Below are 16976 nucleotides of genomic sequence, written 5' to 3' on the forward strand. Positions count from 1 at the left end.
TTCATACTAAAAGACTGACTACATCTTCCCAGTCTCCGTTCATGCCTCTGTGGTCATGACAAGGGGCAGCAGCATATCCTTGAAACAAAACCAGCCTCTCAACAGAAGTGGGAAAGGCTTGGGGAAAAGCAGGTTAAGTAGGAAAGGGATCTGGGAAAAATATGCTCTCCCATAGATTTCCCAAATGAGTCAGACAAGAACCTTAAAGTCTGTCCTCAAGCCATCACTTGACTTTTACTTTTGTGTACCCACGAGATCTCCCATTAGATCTGAGTGACAGCGGGGTGTGGCTCACAGCCCAAGCTGGTATTGCACTGGGAACACGGGTGAAACTACAGCTCAATGAGACCAGTCATCAGCAACACTACAACTGCTCCAGATAGTTACGTGGTGTTCCACATTGTGACTGCTATTACTTGACCTGTGTCTCCTYTTCCTTTTGTAAAAGGGGGTAGAAAAATACACTAAAAAAGTTAAATCATCCTAGGTGACCTTGATGGAGTCCATATTAATTCCTGAAATAAGCTGTTTAAGTGAGAACGCAAGGTAGGGAGAGAAGAATAAGGACATAAATATTTGCCACATTTCAAATCTACAGACGTGATTAGTGATTTAGGGTGTTAAAGTGAGAAGCTTTAAGGTGCTGGATTTTCAGAACATATTGAGATCCTAACTTCAGAAAAAAACAAAAGCACCAAAGTCACTTCTGAAAGCACAGCTTACAATTTTCTTTTCCTTGCAGACTTTTTAAAAACAGCAGCAGCGATATGTCAGCATGCGTTTCAGGTCTTCTGCTATTCATTCACTGAAGACTAGTACTGTCAAGGAAACCAAGCAGCTGAATATTTATAGAAGATCATATCAAGTGTCCATGTGTTTTAATGAGTTTCATCACTCTCTACAAAATTTGGAGATTCAGCAGTCCCCAAGTTGCCYCATCTTTGCGACATTCTGATCAGAAGTCCCCATTTTGTCCTTGAAGTCTGACTGCTGAAACAGATCCAATTGCTAGTAGAAGTTGCATTGTGTTCTGGATCGTTTTTAGCTTTGATGTGGTATTTCCAGGAAACTATTTCACGCTGATACACTAGATGACAATTCAATCGCATATCCTTATCCTACTGAGCTAATCTTGTTTACTTACTCTTTTTTCCCCCTGTTAACATGTGACAATTGTATCCATTTCAGTAGCTTTCATCTGTCCAGAATACCTTTGAACTACAGAGTTTTGGAACTGCTGTGCTCTCTTCTGCAGGCCTGTGCTGGTGCCATTTCTATTCCACTTGAAAAAGTTTTTTTTTAAGATTTGCATAAACAGGGAAGAGCAGTAAAATGAAGGATCTCAGATATTCTAAGCTCCTCTCTGGGCAACCTGCTCCCTTCCCTTGGGCAGATTCCTAGCATAGRACTTAAAAGGACTTTCAATCAATGAAGACAGATCTTCAGATTTGAATAGAGGAGGACCATTAGCATGTACCTCTTTTCTTCCTGTTCTGCCCTTTTCATTTTGGGGGCAGAAATTTACAGGATGTAATTTCCTCAGATGACAACTTTGACTGATATTTTTTTCTCACTTTGTGGAGGCTGGGCTCAGCTTTGATTTAATYCTCTGAGAGAAAACATTGATAGGGAAACTTTGCCTTATTCTCTGYATAAGTCAGGACTAGACGGACAACTCATTTACACTGCTCGCAACAAACCACTGATAGACACTTGCAGCATCACACTCACTTCACATAGTATATTTGTACTAGAAGTGTTCTCCTGGAGAACAAGGCAAGAGGTAAGTACAGCATTTCTGTGAAGTGCAGCACCTCCTGCACTAGCCTTCAGGTTCACTGTTGTCTGTAACATTTTGTCTCAGACCTTCCTCATATTCAGTCATTCAACACTAGACTATCAAGGGCCAATTAAAATACTGCTCTAGGCCTGGGAAATGAGGTGAGGTTGACAAGATAATAGAAGTGGAACAATTAGAGTTAATTAGTCCAGTGGGAAATCCATTCCCAGGCAGCTACTGGTGAGAGGCTGGCTTGGCAAGATAATGAGTCTAGACTGGATATACCAGAATAGGCAACATTTCATCTGCACAGAGCAGTGGCCAGTACAGGGCTTCTGACTCACTGTCTTGAACAGTGCAAAGTTCTGGGAGAATACTGGGGCCTACGCAGCCTTCGTGAGCTGGGATGGAGTGTGTGCAGCCGTGCATGTTCAGGAGTGGTCTCAACATATGATGCTGTGTGCACAGTGCATGTAAATTAGACTTAGCGCATACAAGGAGAATTGCTTGAAGGAGAATCCAAGATCAGTTTTACTAGATAGAAGCTGATGAGACAGAGAATCAGATTGGACTGACTTTCTTAAGCTGCTAGGGCAAAAAAGCTCCAAAGGCAACTCTTGCAGAGTTCTTCAGCTAAATAACTCAACTACTAAGTGTTTCATCCATCTCCCTTTGTTATTTGGTGATAGGAGAACCAGCCCTGAGGCACCAGCAATTATCCTTTTAGTGGCATTTCAATGGCAATATTCCCAGTGGCCAGAAGCCCTAATAAATAAAATGAAAATACATACTGCTAAATTAGACAACTATAAACAACATTTTTCTCTTCAGTGGCTAAGTAAATAGCTTTTGTAAGAAGCTACTCTGCTGATTCTTATCCAGCCAGAAAAGAATCCGCTGCTTTTCTTCTATTTCAGAAGTAATCTCAGCGCTTTGGTTTTAAGACATGCACATCTGACAAATTGGCTAGATCTATTAATGTAATACACTCTTCTTTCAAGCTCTAAATATTCCCAAGAAGGAGGGATTTCCTCTTACCTTTTCCTATGTGTCTCCTGGTGTTTTCTATAGTCGAGTTGCGGTTTACATTTGARAGCAGCCCTAGGCAGAACCTGTTCCTGTTATTTGAGGGGTCTGTAAATCCATCTATAAGGATACTTCGAGAGGAAGCCTGGAAAGTCTCCCCTACCCGATTGTTGAGTTCATAGTAGGCAACTGAGCACCAGTGCTGGGGTTCCTCATAGCAAACAGGGCGAAAGTCTGTAGGAAATAAAATTAATCAGCTGCTTATGTCTCAATAATACTTTTTCAAACAATCATTCTATGTCTCCATTTCCTTTCTTCCCTCCTTTCCACCCCCTCCCCAGGGATCTTCACCTAAAACAGTCACTTCTGTCAGGACTTATCTTGACAGCAACTTCTGCCTCTATTTTATTTTATAACTGGAGCCTCAAATGTGCAAAAGGGTGGTGCATCAGCTTAGCTTTAAGCCTCTAAGGAGTCGCACTTGTTCTTAAAAGTGGTAACTATAATGCATCAAATTAAGCACATGCTGACATTCTTTGCTGAACTAGAGCCCAATCACTACACTGAAAATAGTAAGGGATACATCTGCTCTGCACACCAGAAGGAGCTACGGATGACAGATGGGCTCAAAGCAAGTCAAAACTGAGCCAAGCCTTCAGCCTGATACCAAATGCTGAAGTTCAGAAGTAATCAATCACTCCCTTCCTCCCCCCATTTTTGCATGCTTCTGGGCTTTCTGCTTCCATGTGGGACTGTAGTCAGCAAATGTCAGCAAGGCCATTTCTTTTGGAACCACCCCTGCCCGGGTTTTCCAGCTCAAAGACAAAGAAAGACTCAGTAACATAAGAAAATCTCTGAGTCTTATTTGTACTACAGGAATTAGTGGGAAATCTTATCTTGCCTGCCTACCACAAACAYGTGTGAGACCCCCTCCTCCCGGAGCACCTCTGTGAGTAACCACTAGTAAACTTCCAACTAAGATTCGCTAGGCCAGTGATCCAAGACGGTAAAAGATGGCAGAAATTAGTCTCTGGACTATTTATTTAAAAATATTGGTTCTTGAAATTTGCTTATTATCTGGCGATTCTACATATCCATATGTTATTAGCAYCTTTATCCTCATATTCCTTTTCCACTTCTCTGATACATACATGTTCMTCATTGTTTCAGAAGGCTTGCATTATTTTTAATATGCCTATGTGTGTGTGTTGTTCATTCCCAGTTCCTTCTATTCTGGCCATCCACGCCATCTCTCCCTAAAGCATACTTACATGAGGGCAAAGAGTCTGGCCTTCTGTAAAAATCTCTTTGTGCTTCACTACAACAAGTCCTTTCATATTCTAGCCAGACGGTAATGTAATGTTAAAATAAATTTGAAAATAAGAACAGTTCTAAACATAAAGCTTTAAAGTGCATGAAACCCAGAACTGAAGGTGATAAAGAAATCATTTCTGGTATTGGTAGTGCTGTTTCGTATTATATAGCCTCCCCATCTTTGATTTGGTATCTTTGCCTTTACGGTCTAGAAAATAGTGTCTGCTTTAATTATCAGTTTTCTAGCTGTTAATGCATGCAAGTAGAGTTTTAGCAGTTTTTAGCTGCTAATGCATGCAAGTAGAGTCTAAATTTTGTAATTCCCTACTTAAGTAACCGAATTCTTAAATCGTCCTATTCTGCTAGCCAACTGATGGGTCTGGTACACAGTCTTAGCCTTAAAATTGTCTGAAACCTGATGCTAAGTTCACTGGACATTTAAYTGATAATTTTTGCTTAACAAATTCTCTTTGAGAAATAGTACAAATAGTTATTTACTTTCAGTTTCTCCATCTGCAGATTTACCTCCATGGGACAAAGAAAGTACTAGTTGACTTTCAGCTATTGCATCCATTGACCGCCCATTTTGGATTCCTGAAGTTTCTCTTGCATGGTAAGGTGGGGGTGGAGTTTCCACTATTAGAAARAAGAGAAGAAAGAAAAAAAGAAAGAAAGAAAGAAAAGTTGGAAAAGACATCAAAATCAGTAATTTGGTAAATTCTCTCCACCTCTTCTTGGCAARTATGTAACACTCCTTCAGCCTTGTTTAGCTAGAGAAGGGTTTGAAACAGAGTACAAATGTGTACTTGACCTCCCTTCAGTCCTCAGACTAAGAACATTTTGTGTTCATGAAGAATGGAAAGGAAGGGCAGTCATGTTGGACTTGGTACACTTGAAAGAGGGAGAGATGATCGATCACAGCAGTGCCTCAGGTCTAGACTGATCCAGAAGGCCTTGAAATAGAGGGGACAGGCAGGATGCAGAAGGCTTCATACTTTGTCCTTAAGAGCAAATGAAAGCCACAGAACCAATCAGGAATGAATTACAGCAACTGGGCATACTGGTGATAAAGTTGTGCATAACTGTTGTGAATTCCAAGTGACAGAGAAGAGGCACTTCCCTAGTGATAATTACTAATGAACTAGTGATAATTACYGCCAAGTACTCTTGTAACCTGAGTTTTTTACAGTCAGGAAGTAATGCAGGTTGATCCTTCAGTTCCATACTTCTCTCTCAAATGGAAAAAKCTTGCAGAGCATGATTTAAGAGCAGAAGCTAACTTTAATTGCTCCTCTGTGAGAAAACTCTCTTTCCTCACAGGCTGTAAAGAAAGCCTATAGAGAGCCCTTATAGTCTAAAGTGAGATTTAGCAAAACTCCCTCCAAATTTTTACCTTTTACCTCTGTCCAGCAAGGGAGGGCCAGCTCTCTCTTCTGATTTTTTCAGTCTTCATAGTAACCATAGAATGGTTGGAAGGGACCTCTGGAGGTAATCTAGCCCAACCCTCAGCATAGCCCATACGGGGATTGAACCCAAGACCTTGGCATTAGCAGCACCACGCTCTAACCAACTGAGCTAAACCTGCCTTTCATCAAAAAGCAATAGATGTGAGGGAAAAATATGAAGAAAAAGTATCAGCTCACAGCCTGCCCAGTTCCTAATTTGTCTCTTTTACAGTACAGTAAGATGTAAAAAAAAAGGTGGTTCTCTGTAGTGGGGATTCACAAGAAAGATGGGAGGAAGCCAGAGAAGAGGATGCTTCATTTTCATGTTAGAAAACTCTGGCATTCCCTTCACAAGCACTAAAAGTATGTAGCTTTACTCACTTAAACGGAAACTCAGTAGGCCTGTAAATAACTTACAGTCATGTATAAGTCTGCAGGACTAAGGGTCTGTTTAAGAAGTCCAGAGTTTAACTTAGGTCCAGGCTGTAATTCCCTCTTGTGAATGTGGTTTGTTGGCCGAGCTCCGAAACAGAGCCACTTCACCCAGGGTGGAAAAATGTGAATGGGGGCTGTCTCATAAGATGACTACTGAATCTTCCAAGTATTGCATTGGAATTCTATTTAAGCAGTGTCCAGGATCTGGGAATCCCACTAAATGACATTTCTAACATAGGGAAGACATAACCTTTCCAAAGAAAATGCAACAAGTCAGAATGATAAAGAAAGCTCAAGAAACAGTAGAAGAGAATAAAAGTTACAGAAGGGATTATGATATGGTTATATATGTATCTGTGATGTCTACACCTAGCCTAGTCACCATAAGCTCTCCTTATACTCATTAAAGAAAAATAGGCACTTCCAGGCATGGTGCATCTCAGCTGCTTTAGACATATACCTTAAGACGGAATGAGCATTGTTCTAAGAATGCCTATTTTTCTCCACTGATTATAGAGGCAGTGCAGACAATTAAAGCACATGCAGAAATCTGCATTGTTGACATCTATATCTGGTCACACCAATCCCACTTGGAGTTCTTGAAGTAACTCCTGACTGTTTCATGAGATAGTCAGCCATCCCTGGCTGTTACCCAGGCAAATTATGCTTATCAGCATTCAGTATGCTTTGATACACTAAAGCTTGAGTTGAGCCACTTCCATTTTTAAGTGGCTTTGCAAGGTCCCAGGTTCAGGTAAATAACTGAGTCAGAGTCATATAGCTTGGAATGGGACTGATTTACCTGTCAGGACCAGCTCTACTGAATCAMGCTCAGTTACAGAGGTGAAAGAAAAAGATGAGAGAAGACAAACAAGTCCTACTACTTGCTACCGAGTGTTTGGATGTTGCTAAATGGGTTAATTTGACTACAGATCTAGAGAAGAAACGAACAAAAATTCAGTGAATGGACAGGGAARGAAAAACATTATGCTATGTTGAAAATGTCCAGCTTAAAAGGAAGTTCAACTACCACAAATATTATGAAAAAATAAACATATTTCTTGCACTTAAAATCAAAACAGACATTGAGGACATGAATTTAAATGCTTTATAGTTGAGATATTAAAATACTAAGCTACAAGATTCTGATCTGCATTCATCCTTGYAAAAAAGCTGAGATCGCTGGAATTACTTTGGAGTTGCAACAAAGTGCAAAAGGGAGTTTTCATATTAAAGCTAGCCCTCAATTGTGTTGCATGACACCTTCTTGGTGTATTTAACAACAATGGCATAGTTAAATTCTTAGGTAACCAGAACACTACCAAGTAAGGAGATCACAGTATAAACAATCTGARTGAGTTAAACCTGCCGACCTTGGAACTGTGCAGCTTACAAAAAACGCTCTGAAGGCACAGGAATTTGCCTGGTGACTTCACTGAGTGTTTGGCTAGATTGGAAAACACCTTAATTTCCTGAACTTTCTACACTCACAGGGACCATTATACATGAACAAATATTTCTGCATATTGATTTCACCATTTTTGCCTATCTCTCTTGATAGAGCTTCTAAAGGTCCYTGTTCTGACTACCTCCATCAGAGGTGCCTAACATAGGTGTTGCAAATACTCTTTTCCATGGATTGTATCAGAAGCTTGGATGGACAGGCCTGGACAGACAGAGACCTGGCTCACTTGCTGCTGTCCTTAATTTTCTCCTTAATCACGAGAGCTCATTCAGACACTTGTAGGAGTGGTATAGACTAAGGCTTTTAGTCCATTGAGAATCCATCAGAAGGACCAGATGACAATACAAAGAACCAGAGGTAAGAAATCTCATTCCAAGTCCATCCTGTCCAACACTTTAGTGCATAGCTACAGCCTGTAGGGAGCACCCAGAATTGCTCCTGACCCCAGGCCCTTGCAAGAACCTCTACCACCTCAGGGGGRCATCTGGAAACTTCTTACCTGTGAGCTGATAGGGGCTTCCTGGTCCGGAGGAGCTTCCTGGTGAATTGGGGTAGCTGATGCTGTTAGGTGACTGGGAGAACATGTGACTGGGTGAGGACAGAAAAGGAGTGCATGGAGGATGCTGGAAAGAGTCAGGGTAGGTGGCATTGTGCGGCATCAACGGCTCGCTGTGGAGAGAAGTGTTTCTGAACTTGGCCAGCAGGCTGAGGTGAGGATTAAACTCACTGTGCCTTGGAACTAGTACAGGAGGTAGCACTGAAAGGAAAAACAGAATGGAAAAAATATGGTTACTGTACTCATCTCTTCGTAAGTAAGGCAGAGGTATATTCTCTACTACCTAAATATTTTTGTATATATACTACTTATTGAAGTGTAACAAATCTATCCCAAAATACGAATCTGGTTCTTTGGCTTTTTTTCCAGTTTTGAAGCCAGTTGCAGCAGTTCCATGTGCTCCTGACTTAGGCTAGGTACCATATAATTTACAAGTACAGCATGCATACATAACCACATTGCAGAAATGCAAGTGGCACATTTCTCTCTCTCAAAATTACCCATTCCTTCTCCTGAAAGGCTGAAAAATTCAGGAGTTGATAAATATTATGATTTGTCAAATTCAGAGCCAAGTTTAATTATAATTAACAGTGCTCAGCAAGTACACTGCATTATTTTACTGCCAGCATTTTACAAAAGGGCAAAAGGAAACATAGACCAGATTTAAAAGGTTTTCAGGTGCCTGAAAATGCTGCCAACCAGACAGAAGAATCTTTAAAAGGAAATGTAAACGGCAATTCAAATATTGCAACAATATACATTTAGCTCTTGCAATATAATTAAAAAAGATCTAGCATAAGGAGACAAATGTCAATGCTCGGTAGTCAAGACATGAAAAATGCAGGGCAAGAAACTGAAATGCAAATTCATCCATGTAAAAGTTGGTCTAATGGAAGACATCTTCCCTCCTCACAAACTCTCTTCATGTATATCTCATATTGTCACAGTTGTAATAGCATTACTGTGTTGAAGAACCCAAAGCTGACCAGAAAACTTTTCACKTCTGATGTAACAGAATTAGAGTCGAAATGTTTTAGAAAAGTTTATTAGGTGAGTTATCCATAAAGATGTAGCCCATAGGTTAGAACACAGAGAGGCTTGCTAAATATTTCTGAATGTGGCACTTYAGCTTCAGGCTTTGGCTGGAGCCCTCTGTAGTCCTTAGGGAGAGAATAGCATCTACAATGGGCAATTCTTGTACCTCAAGATTTCTTTATTAGCTATAGAGAAGAGGATAATTAAGCACCCAAGCGTCTTAGTTAAAGCCTTAAACACAAACAAGGGGAATGAATCCCTGCTTGTTAGCACAGAGATCTAAAAATCCCAAGAGAAGATAAGGAGGCAAGTTGGGTTACTGTGACAAGGATGAGTTGTCTCAACATCAGGACMATTCAACAGGCTTATACAGATTGTCTCGGTGTCTAGAACTGCTTTGGCCAACAGCATGTAGTCTTTCGGTCTGTCTTCACCAGCTCATGGAAACAAGGAGCAGTGGGCATTCTTGGTTATAAATGCTGACAGGAACATGTTTGAACATGTTTTAACATATTGTTGGGAGCCAAACGCTCTGTCTAGGTAAGGCTAATTCTTCTTAGGTAGGTTAGGGAATACCTTTTAATTACAGTGAACTCTCATTTATCCACTATAATGAAAGAGTGGAATAATTGCTATAAAGTAAATATACAGATAGTGCAAAACATGTGCATGAGAAGAGGCTGTATGAATACCCTGAATGTGCTCTCCTTGAACATCACTGCACACATGCTACTCAGAGCAGGGGCAGGTTTAATCAGGAGGCAGAACAGTGTCTGATACAAATGACTTATTTACAGCTTCCAGCTTGTTGGAGCATTTGCTGCAGCAGGGGCCACAGTTAAACTGCTCTCCTGCCAAGGCACTGGGATATACCATTTGGGAATTTGCCAGTCACCTAAGGACTGAAGATCTGAGTGCTTAAGAACATGCGAAGGATTGGACTGATGACACGAGGATCCACTGTGAAAGTTACCTTATTATCTGCCCAGAAATGCAGGCACTAGGATTCCTGTTAAGGGACTACATGTAGACCTTTCTCTGGCCTGCTGCATTTCTAATTAGTTTCTGGCCAGCACTGCACTGGTACTTTGAAAGCCTACTTTCTTCTCTTTAGCCTCTGATACTCCCCTATCTGTGGGATGATGATTTTGTAGCCACCCTCCAAAACCCTTTGGTGGAGGAAAGTATTTTTGCTTTTTACTTCCTTCACTTGCTTTTACTTTTGCTTTCTTGGGTTTCTGGATTCCCTAGATTCCCCAGGTAGAAAYGCAGGCATTCATACCTGAACTGCATTACCTGATCCCACTAAGCTGTCCTTATAGCCATCGGAGAGAAACAAGACTCTCTTAGCGCTCAGTTCATCTGCTCTATTTTGGGACAAGGCCAGTACCACCACAAAAGCGATTACATTGCAGATGCGATTTTGGTGAGCTGAATCCTGCTCATCCCGTGCTCCTGTAAGCAGCTCCAGGCTGCAAGCTGCTGCTGTGCCTGGAGTTTTCCCACATTGCAGCATGTAATCATCAGACAATGTATCAGACAATGGCAATTTTTTGCCAAGTTCGCTGTTACCCAGCAGTTTCTGACCAGTAGTCCTGGAAAATGGGGAGGCARTGATCTCTGTGCACACTGAAGTGAGCAGAGGTACTGAGCAAGGGACAGCTGTGCTACAGCAACACCAACAATGTGTAGGGTTGGGAGGCTGGCACCGATCACTGYGTGTACTGCTCATATTGAAGCAGCTTTCTTTAGTCCTGTGAGAACTCCCTTTTTAACACAACTCCTTTTTTAAATGAAAGCTGAGAATCTGGATGTGTGAACAGCACTTGCCAGGGAAAGCCTTTGACTYGCCCTGAGTGAGTCAGCAAGAGGAATTTTCAGGCTTGGACTTGAACTCATTCCCAGCTCTATCCAGGGTACTCTTATTTTCTGCTTTGTTGTACAGTTTTTGCCGCCTCACTCAGTCTTTCCACTGGCTGCTCTGTGGATGCCTAGAGGGCTAAAGCCTCTGTGGAGGAGAGGAATTTGGAGATTTTGTTGTTTGTGGCTAAAAAATCCCTAAAGGACCTTGTTCTCCTTGCTCTTTCAGTAACAGATCTCACTCTCTAAGCCTTAACCATTCTGAAAGAAGCGTGACCAGAGGCATGAAACTGAAACACTGACTGAGTGCATYAGGGTCAATCTGCACTCATAATTTTTATCTGTACTGTCTCCACTCAGTGGGGCACTTTCTCATACCTGCTATTTTCCATCTAAAACTAGGAGTGGATCCTTCCTTCTCCATAGGCCTCCGCTGATGATTTTTCCTCAACTGAAGACAAATATGGTCATGTCCCAAGTCCTGCTGCTACCTCTCCTGCCCTAGGTTCTCTCCTATGCTCTTCAGCTGCGGTAGTTCTTGCTGGAAACCATGGCTGTGCCTGTGCTTTCTGAACCTGCAAGTGAGCAAACTATCTGCTCCATCATTTTTTTCCCCCCAGGTACAACATCCATACTGCTATTTCTGATATAGCAGCCCTTCTCTGAGCAGTTTACTGCCCTAGAAGGCTTACCCTCTAGTGAGGGCCACCTGCTTTTTATATCCAYAATCATTCATAAGCATCATACACATCACCTGTAGCAAGATCATCAGGTGGTCTTCCAACTGGGAAATTACCACTTCTTCCTTCCCACTCAGGTTTGACAAGGGCAATCATTTAGTCTAAGTCAAAAGTTCACTTAGGCTCCTGCTGTCTATAGCAACAGTGCACATTAGAACTTCCATTATCTACAAATGAATGATCTCATTTAAAAATAATAGGGTAAATGCTTAGGCAGCTTTTATTATTTTCCGAAACTGCAGCTTCTACTGACAATGACCCATTCAGACTTCTGACTTGCTCTCCAGAATGAGGAGGAGGGGGGAAGCAAAGCCCATCTCCTTTAGACTAGGTAGACTAACCTCTTATCTGCAGTAGGATGTTACACAAAATGGAGGAAATATTTGATGTGCTTTTTTTAAATGGCACCTGTTGCTCAGCAGGTCTGGAAAGGACAGCAACAATGAAAGCTACATCCTCTGTCTTCGACACAACTCATTCATTCTGAATAATGGTTAACAGATCTGATCACAAAGTGATTGACTCAGCAAGACGGACTACAGTGATGGAAAGGAAAGTGAGCCAAAAATGGTAAGACATTTGTATGAAAATAATGCAGGCCTCTGGACTATAAAAAARTGCATTACTAAATAACCTTAATGGGTGGATTCCTTAGCTTCAGAGGCTAAGATTCAGGGAATCTCRCATAAGCCTAAGATCACCAAGAGCCTAGATATAGAGGGTTTCCTGTAGTTAAAACAGGATGGTTGCTTAAAAAGACTGGCACCTAGATCAGTTGCTTCCACCCATTTCTGCAGTGACCTCACTGCTATTACTTTCTCCTCTCTCTCATTTTGTTCCTTCACATCTGTCTCTACCTAGCACCGCTATTTAACTCTCTCTGGCCCAGAGCTGAATTGCTACCACTTGCAGTGGTCTAGGCTCTTTCCCATTGCTGCTCCAGCAGATCTAATTAGGTTGTACTTCTTGCTGCACCTCATCTCCTGTAGGGAGGTGACTCACTTGTCACCAGCTGTTGTTGGGGGGAATGCTAGTTTGCATTAGTCAAAGCCATGGCAGGGAGCATGCTAACAGTTCAGCAGGCCTGCATCTTGCCTCTGTTTCATTTACTAGTATGGAGGCAGCCAGCCTGCTTCACAGACTAACAACAAGTTTTGGAAGTCATTTAGCAGCTGCTGGATTATCCCAGAACTAGGATTTGTTAGCAGGCACYGAGCAGATCAGAAGACCTGGATTTAAAACAGTACTTTGCAGTGCTGTCAGCTACCATGCTGAGGAGACTCCATTAACTACACTAGAGTTACACCAGAAGAAATGAGAAGACATTAAAAACTACAGCTTTCAAAGAGAAAGATATACAAAATGGGATATTTTATGAGCATCTTTTCTTAGATTCTTGAAGAGTTTATTTTAGCAAACCAGGAGACCAGCTCTTTGCAGTGAAAACTGTTGACAACATGCACTGCTCACTGCAGCTGTAAAATTTTAGTTGTGACAATGTTTACAGCAGTTCAGATACAATTCCAAAATGACAGCTCCACTGCAGTAGAACTGCAGGGGAGGGAAACAGTCCCTGTTGTTTAACAGATGTTAACAAATATCTTTCCCTTATTTCATCTGTGTGAAAAGAAACATCCCACAGCTCACTTATCTGATCCTAATGTCACCTCACAGTAAAGTTCATGCCAGACAAAGAGTAATCACAGAATAATAAGTATACACTTACCAACTGTATCCATTAGTAAATTAAATTACTGTGATTCGGCAGCAAAGGAAAGCTAGGTTAGAACTAGAAATCTTTCTGACCGTAATGACAGCAAAGCAATAGATTTGTTTGCCTGGGAAGACTGTGGAGACTCTATCACCAAGAACTTTTAGATCTTATTAGGAAAACACCTTCAGGAATGTACCAGGTAATTTGTTTTGTTTTGGGAGCAGGGACAGAGGGGAATAGGATGACCACTCAAGATCTTTGCCAGCCCTGCTTTCTAAGATCCCTATGGAAGTCGATACTGAACACTATCATCGTATAACAAAACTATTCAGCTGTTTCATTGACACAGTCCAATTAAATGACCTTTCAGTCAGGGCACGAGTTCTCAACGCTGACCACGTCTAATCTAAGGAGGATCATCAGTGGAAAATTCAAAGTTCTATGATAACTTGGGGGAGTGCTTTCACATAAACTATCTATCTGGATACGTAAATCTCACTGAAGGCAGGCCATCAGGCATTTTAGGAAGAATTCACTGACTACAACTCTAATTTCTAAAGAGAGAGCTGGTGAGACATTTTTCCCGTGGATTAATGAGCCAATTTCTGGTTTTCAGAGAATGAGGCATAAATCCAGCCAAAGTCGTAAGACTTGCTGGTGCCTAGATTTCAAGCAAATAGCCATACCAGCAACACCAGTCTACAGAGGGAGGGTTCGCAGAGCAACCAGCACCCCCACCTGCAGAGAGAAACTCTTTTCAGCACCCTGGACAAGATCCGGCCCCAGGGGGGCTCCACCGCTCTGGGCTGGCAGTGAGGACCCCGGGCACAGAACTGCTCCCAGCCCTCGATCCGGGAYGCTACTGGGCAGAAAAGACTCAGGGTCTTCCCATCAAACAGAGCCGGTCTTTCCCAATTTCAGAGTAGGCCTCATAATGACACACCAAGTATAGACCTGCCAGTGCAAGAGCTAATGGAGAGCTGTGAATCATTTGCAGGTGACATAATTACCTGGGGTTTCCACCCGCCGGTAATGGTAGGGGTTAATGCACACTTCTTTCTGTTTTGAGCCAAATGGGAACTCGCAGCATTCCAGTGGTTTCAATTCATGGTGAGACTGTAAATCAGGCCAGCGCCACACTCTGCAGTATATGACATGGGGGAGCCCCTTGCGGTGAGACACCTGCAGTCGCCCATCCAAGGAACGTGGGATCGTGACACATTTACTGGGCTGACCAGGGCAGCTCAGAGCCCTTTCCAGTTCTTCCATGGCACCTTTTTTCTTCTTTAATTTCTTCACCAAGGAATCGACAGCTTTTTCTGCCCACTTTTCCTCTTCATCTCCTTGTTTCCAGCCCAGCAGCCTCTTCACTGCAGGGCTGGTGAAGGAGAACAAGGAGCTGATAGGGGTGCTGGAGTGCATAAGAAGCAGAGATTACACACCAGTGTCAACAGAAGCACAATTTACTCTCCTGCCTGCCAAGGCCTGGATGGAGTTTTCACAATACTCGTATGGCAGCTTCCTTCAAAGAGAGGTTCTTCCACGCATAAGTTTTTGTAAACTCAGGTGCTGTTACAAGCACTCCAGCAGGGTAGATCTCAGAACTTCACAKGAATCAAGAAACTGCTGATGAAGCCTGGAATGACAATACAATATATAGTTAGGCTTCATACACCCCCTTCATTGTTCTTTTAATAAAACTCATTTGAAAGAGGAATTATTCAGAATGTGTATTTAATTTCCAATGGTTTTTTTTTTGTTTGTTTTCTGCTTTTTATTTTGGGTCCAAGTCTCTCCTCTCCACTGCCCTTCACACTCTTTTTAGAGTTGGACCTCAGAAAGCATCAAATATCTACTCACTTTCATTTGTGTTTAGAGTTTAATGCACTAATCAAAGTCTGGGTTATATTCACCACAAAAGAAAATATATTGCTTTTTTTCTTTAAGTTGATGGGTGTAGGTTCAGCTAAAGTATCTTTTATAAAATTAAACCTGTAATATCAAATCTGATGGGACTAATGAGTATTTTTCTGAATTCAGCTCCCTCTCTGCCCCTCAAATCTCATTCTACTGCCAACAATTGTGTAACATTAACTGCAAAACTCATTTAAAATTCAACTATTCTCAATTTTCATTYAGTACCTCTGAAAGATCTATCATTATTCTCTAAGATTATTTACATTCTCTTACATGCAAGAGARAGACTTGTTTGCCTGGCCAGTCTGCTTGGCTGTCTCCAACAGTTCAAAGCTTTTTGGATGAAAATCACAGACTTTTGGATACAGTTTGTGCTGGATGGATCTTGAGTTATTTCTGCTAGGAGCTGCTACATCTGAGGAAGTCCAACAGAAGGAGTTTAGCTCTTAAGGGTTCCACCCCCCCCCCTTTTTTTAATGTAGCTGGAGCCAGTCTAATTTTAGCTGAAAATGACATATTTCCACTGACTGGAACTCTGAGGAAAAATGTCCTCGTATGTCAAGCTATTTACTGCTTTAAATAAACTTCACAGACCCCCTGTGCATATCAAGTCCAAAGGACTGAATACAGATGGCACTTTTAAACTATGAGATGGAGACAGCTTCTCAAATGGGTACCTGCAAAGCAGCAGCTCCACAACTGCTCTACTCTATTCTTGTGGGAGGAGGTGGGCCCTGCTCACCTCCCACCAGCAAAGGCCTGGGCAGAGTCCCCAACACTGCTTACATGCAGTCACTGAGAAGACACTGGGGGACAGCGCCCTGTATTGGGAACAGCAGGGCTTCAGAAACCATATTATTCTGACATTTCCTTAAATGCACAGATCTTTTAAGGGTCCAGGGGACACTTGGGGATACTGAATGCACACAGAGGTACAACGTATTGAGACAGCAGGGCAAGGACAATGCCAAAGCCTGACTCCTTGGCTTAATCTGATACCCTCACAAGTCTGGAGCATGCTGCAGGATGAGCCCACACGGCCAGAGCATCAGAGAGCCTCCTAGGCAACATGCTATGTCTGCTGGGGACCAGTGATTCACTAGACCTGRTTTCCTCATAATCTTTCTGTACTGTTTGCATGCCCAGTCCCAAGCCCCACAAGAATACCCTATAAGATGCCCTGTACCTTGAGAAATGCAGACATATATAAATATATGGAACTTTCTCCCTTCTTCCATGATACCACCAATGGTGAGAGCAGGGGCCCAAATACCCCAAACCCTTCCAAAGTGCAAGTGAAAAGGAACCACTTAGTCCCATGTAAGATGAGCAAGCACAAAAGCAACTCTTTGGCCTGTCACAAGTCCTAGCACCAGCTGGTGTTCACCCAARACATTCACATTCCAAGCAGCAGGAGATGAGAGGCAGCATGAAAATATGAACATGGTGACTACAAAACTGGAAGGAAGAACAGGCACCYTTTGCTTAATGCACCCACTACAGAACATTAAGCTCTGGGTTAYGCAATTTCTACCTTGCTAATCTGTGTATATGGCAATGGTCTAYGTCTGTCAGGAGAGGCTGATGACAGAGTAGGGCAGAAATCACCTCACTTGCTTTGCTTAACAATCTGTAATCAGTTCCATGGAAAAGACCAAATGCACTCTGTCAAGGAAAAAGATATTTTAA

At 42.1% G+C, this 16976-nt stretch overlaps 1 protein-coding gene across 4 annotated transcripts in view; it reads right to left on the reverse strand.

Annotated features, from left to right (window-relative positions):
* The window catches only part of SMAD9 (SMAD family member 9), a 29278-nt gene extending 14275 nt beyond the window's left edge, over positions 1–15003 (reverse strand). For 2 of the 4 annotated variants that reach the window (XM_085320658.1, XM_085320655.1), the window contains exons 1-4: positions 14381–15003; positions 7965–8222; positions 4619–4756; positions 2819–3040 (exon numbers count right to left, since the gene is read on the reverse strand). In XM_085320658.1, the coding sequence (XP_085176784.1) occupies positions 2819–3040; positions 4619–4756; positions 7965–8222; positions 14381–14792 (1030 nt within the window). In that variant the 5' untranslated portion in view covers positions 14793–15003. The remainder of the gene's footprint in view (positions 1–2818; positions 3041–4618; positions 4757–7964; positions 8223–14380) is intronic. The other 2 variants (XM_085320656.1, XM_085320659.1) reach the window with 2 other exon arrangements.
* Between the last annotated feature and the right edge of the window lie 1973 nt (positions 15004–16976).

The sequence above is a fragment of the Rhea americana genome, unplaced genomic scaffold (genome assembly GCF_003343005.1).
Source record: "Rhea americana isolate MKP2758 unplaced genomic scaffold, rheAme1 scaffold_65, whole genome shotgun sequence".
Taxonomy (NCBI): domain Eukaryota; kingdom Metazoa; phylum Chordata; class Aves; order Rheiformes; family Rheidae; genus Rhea; species Rhea americana.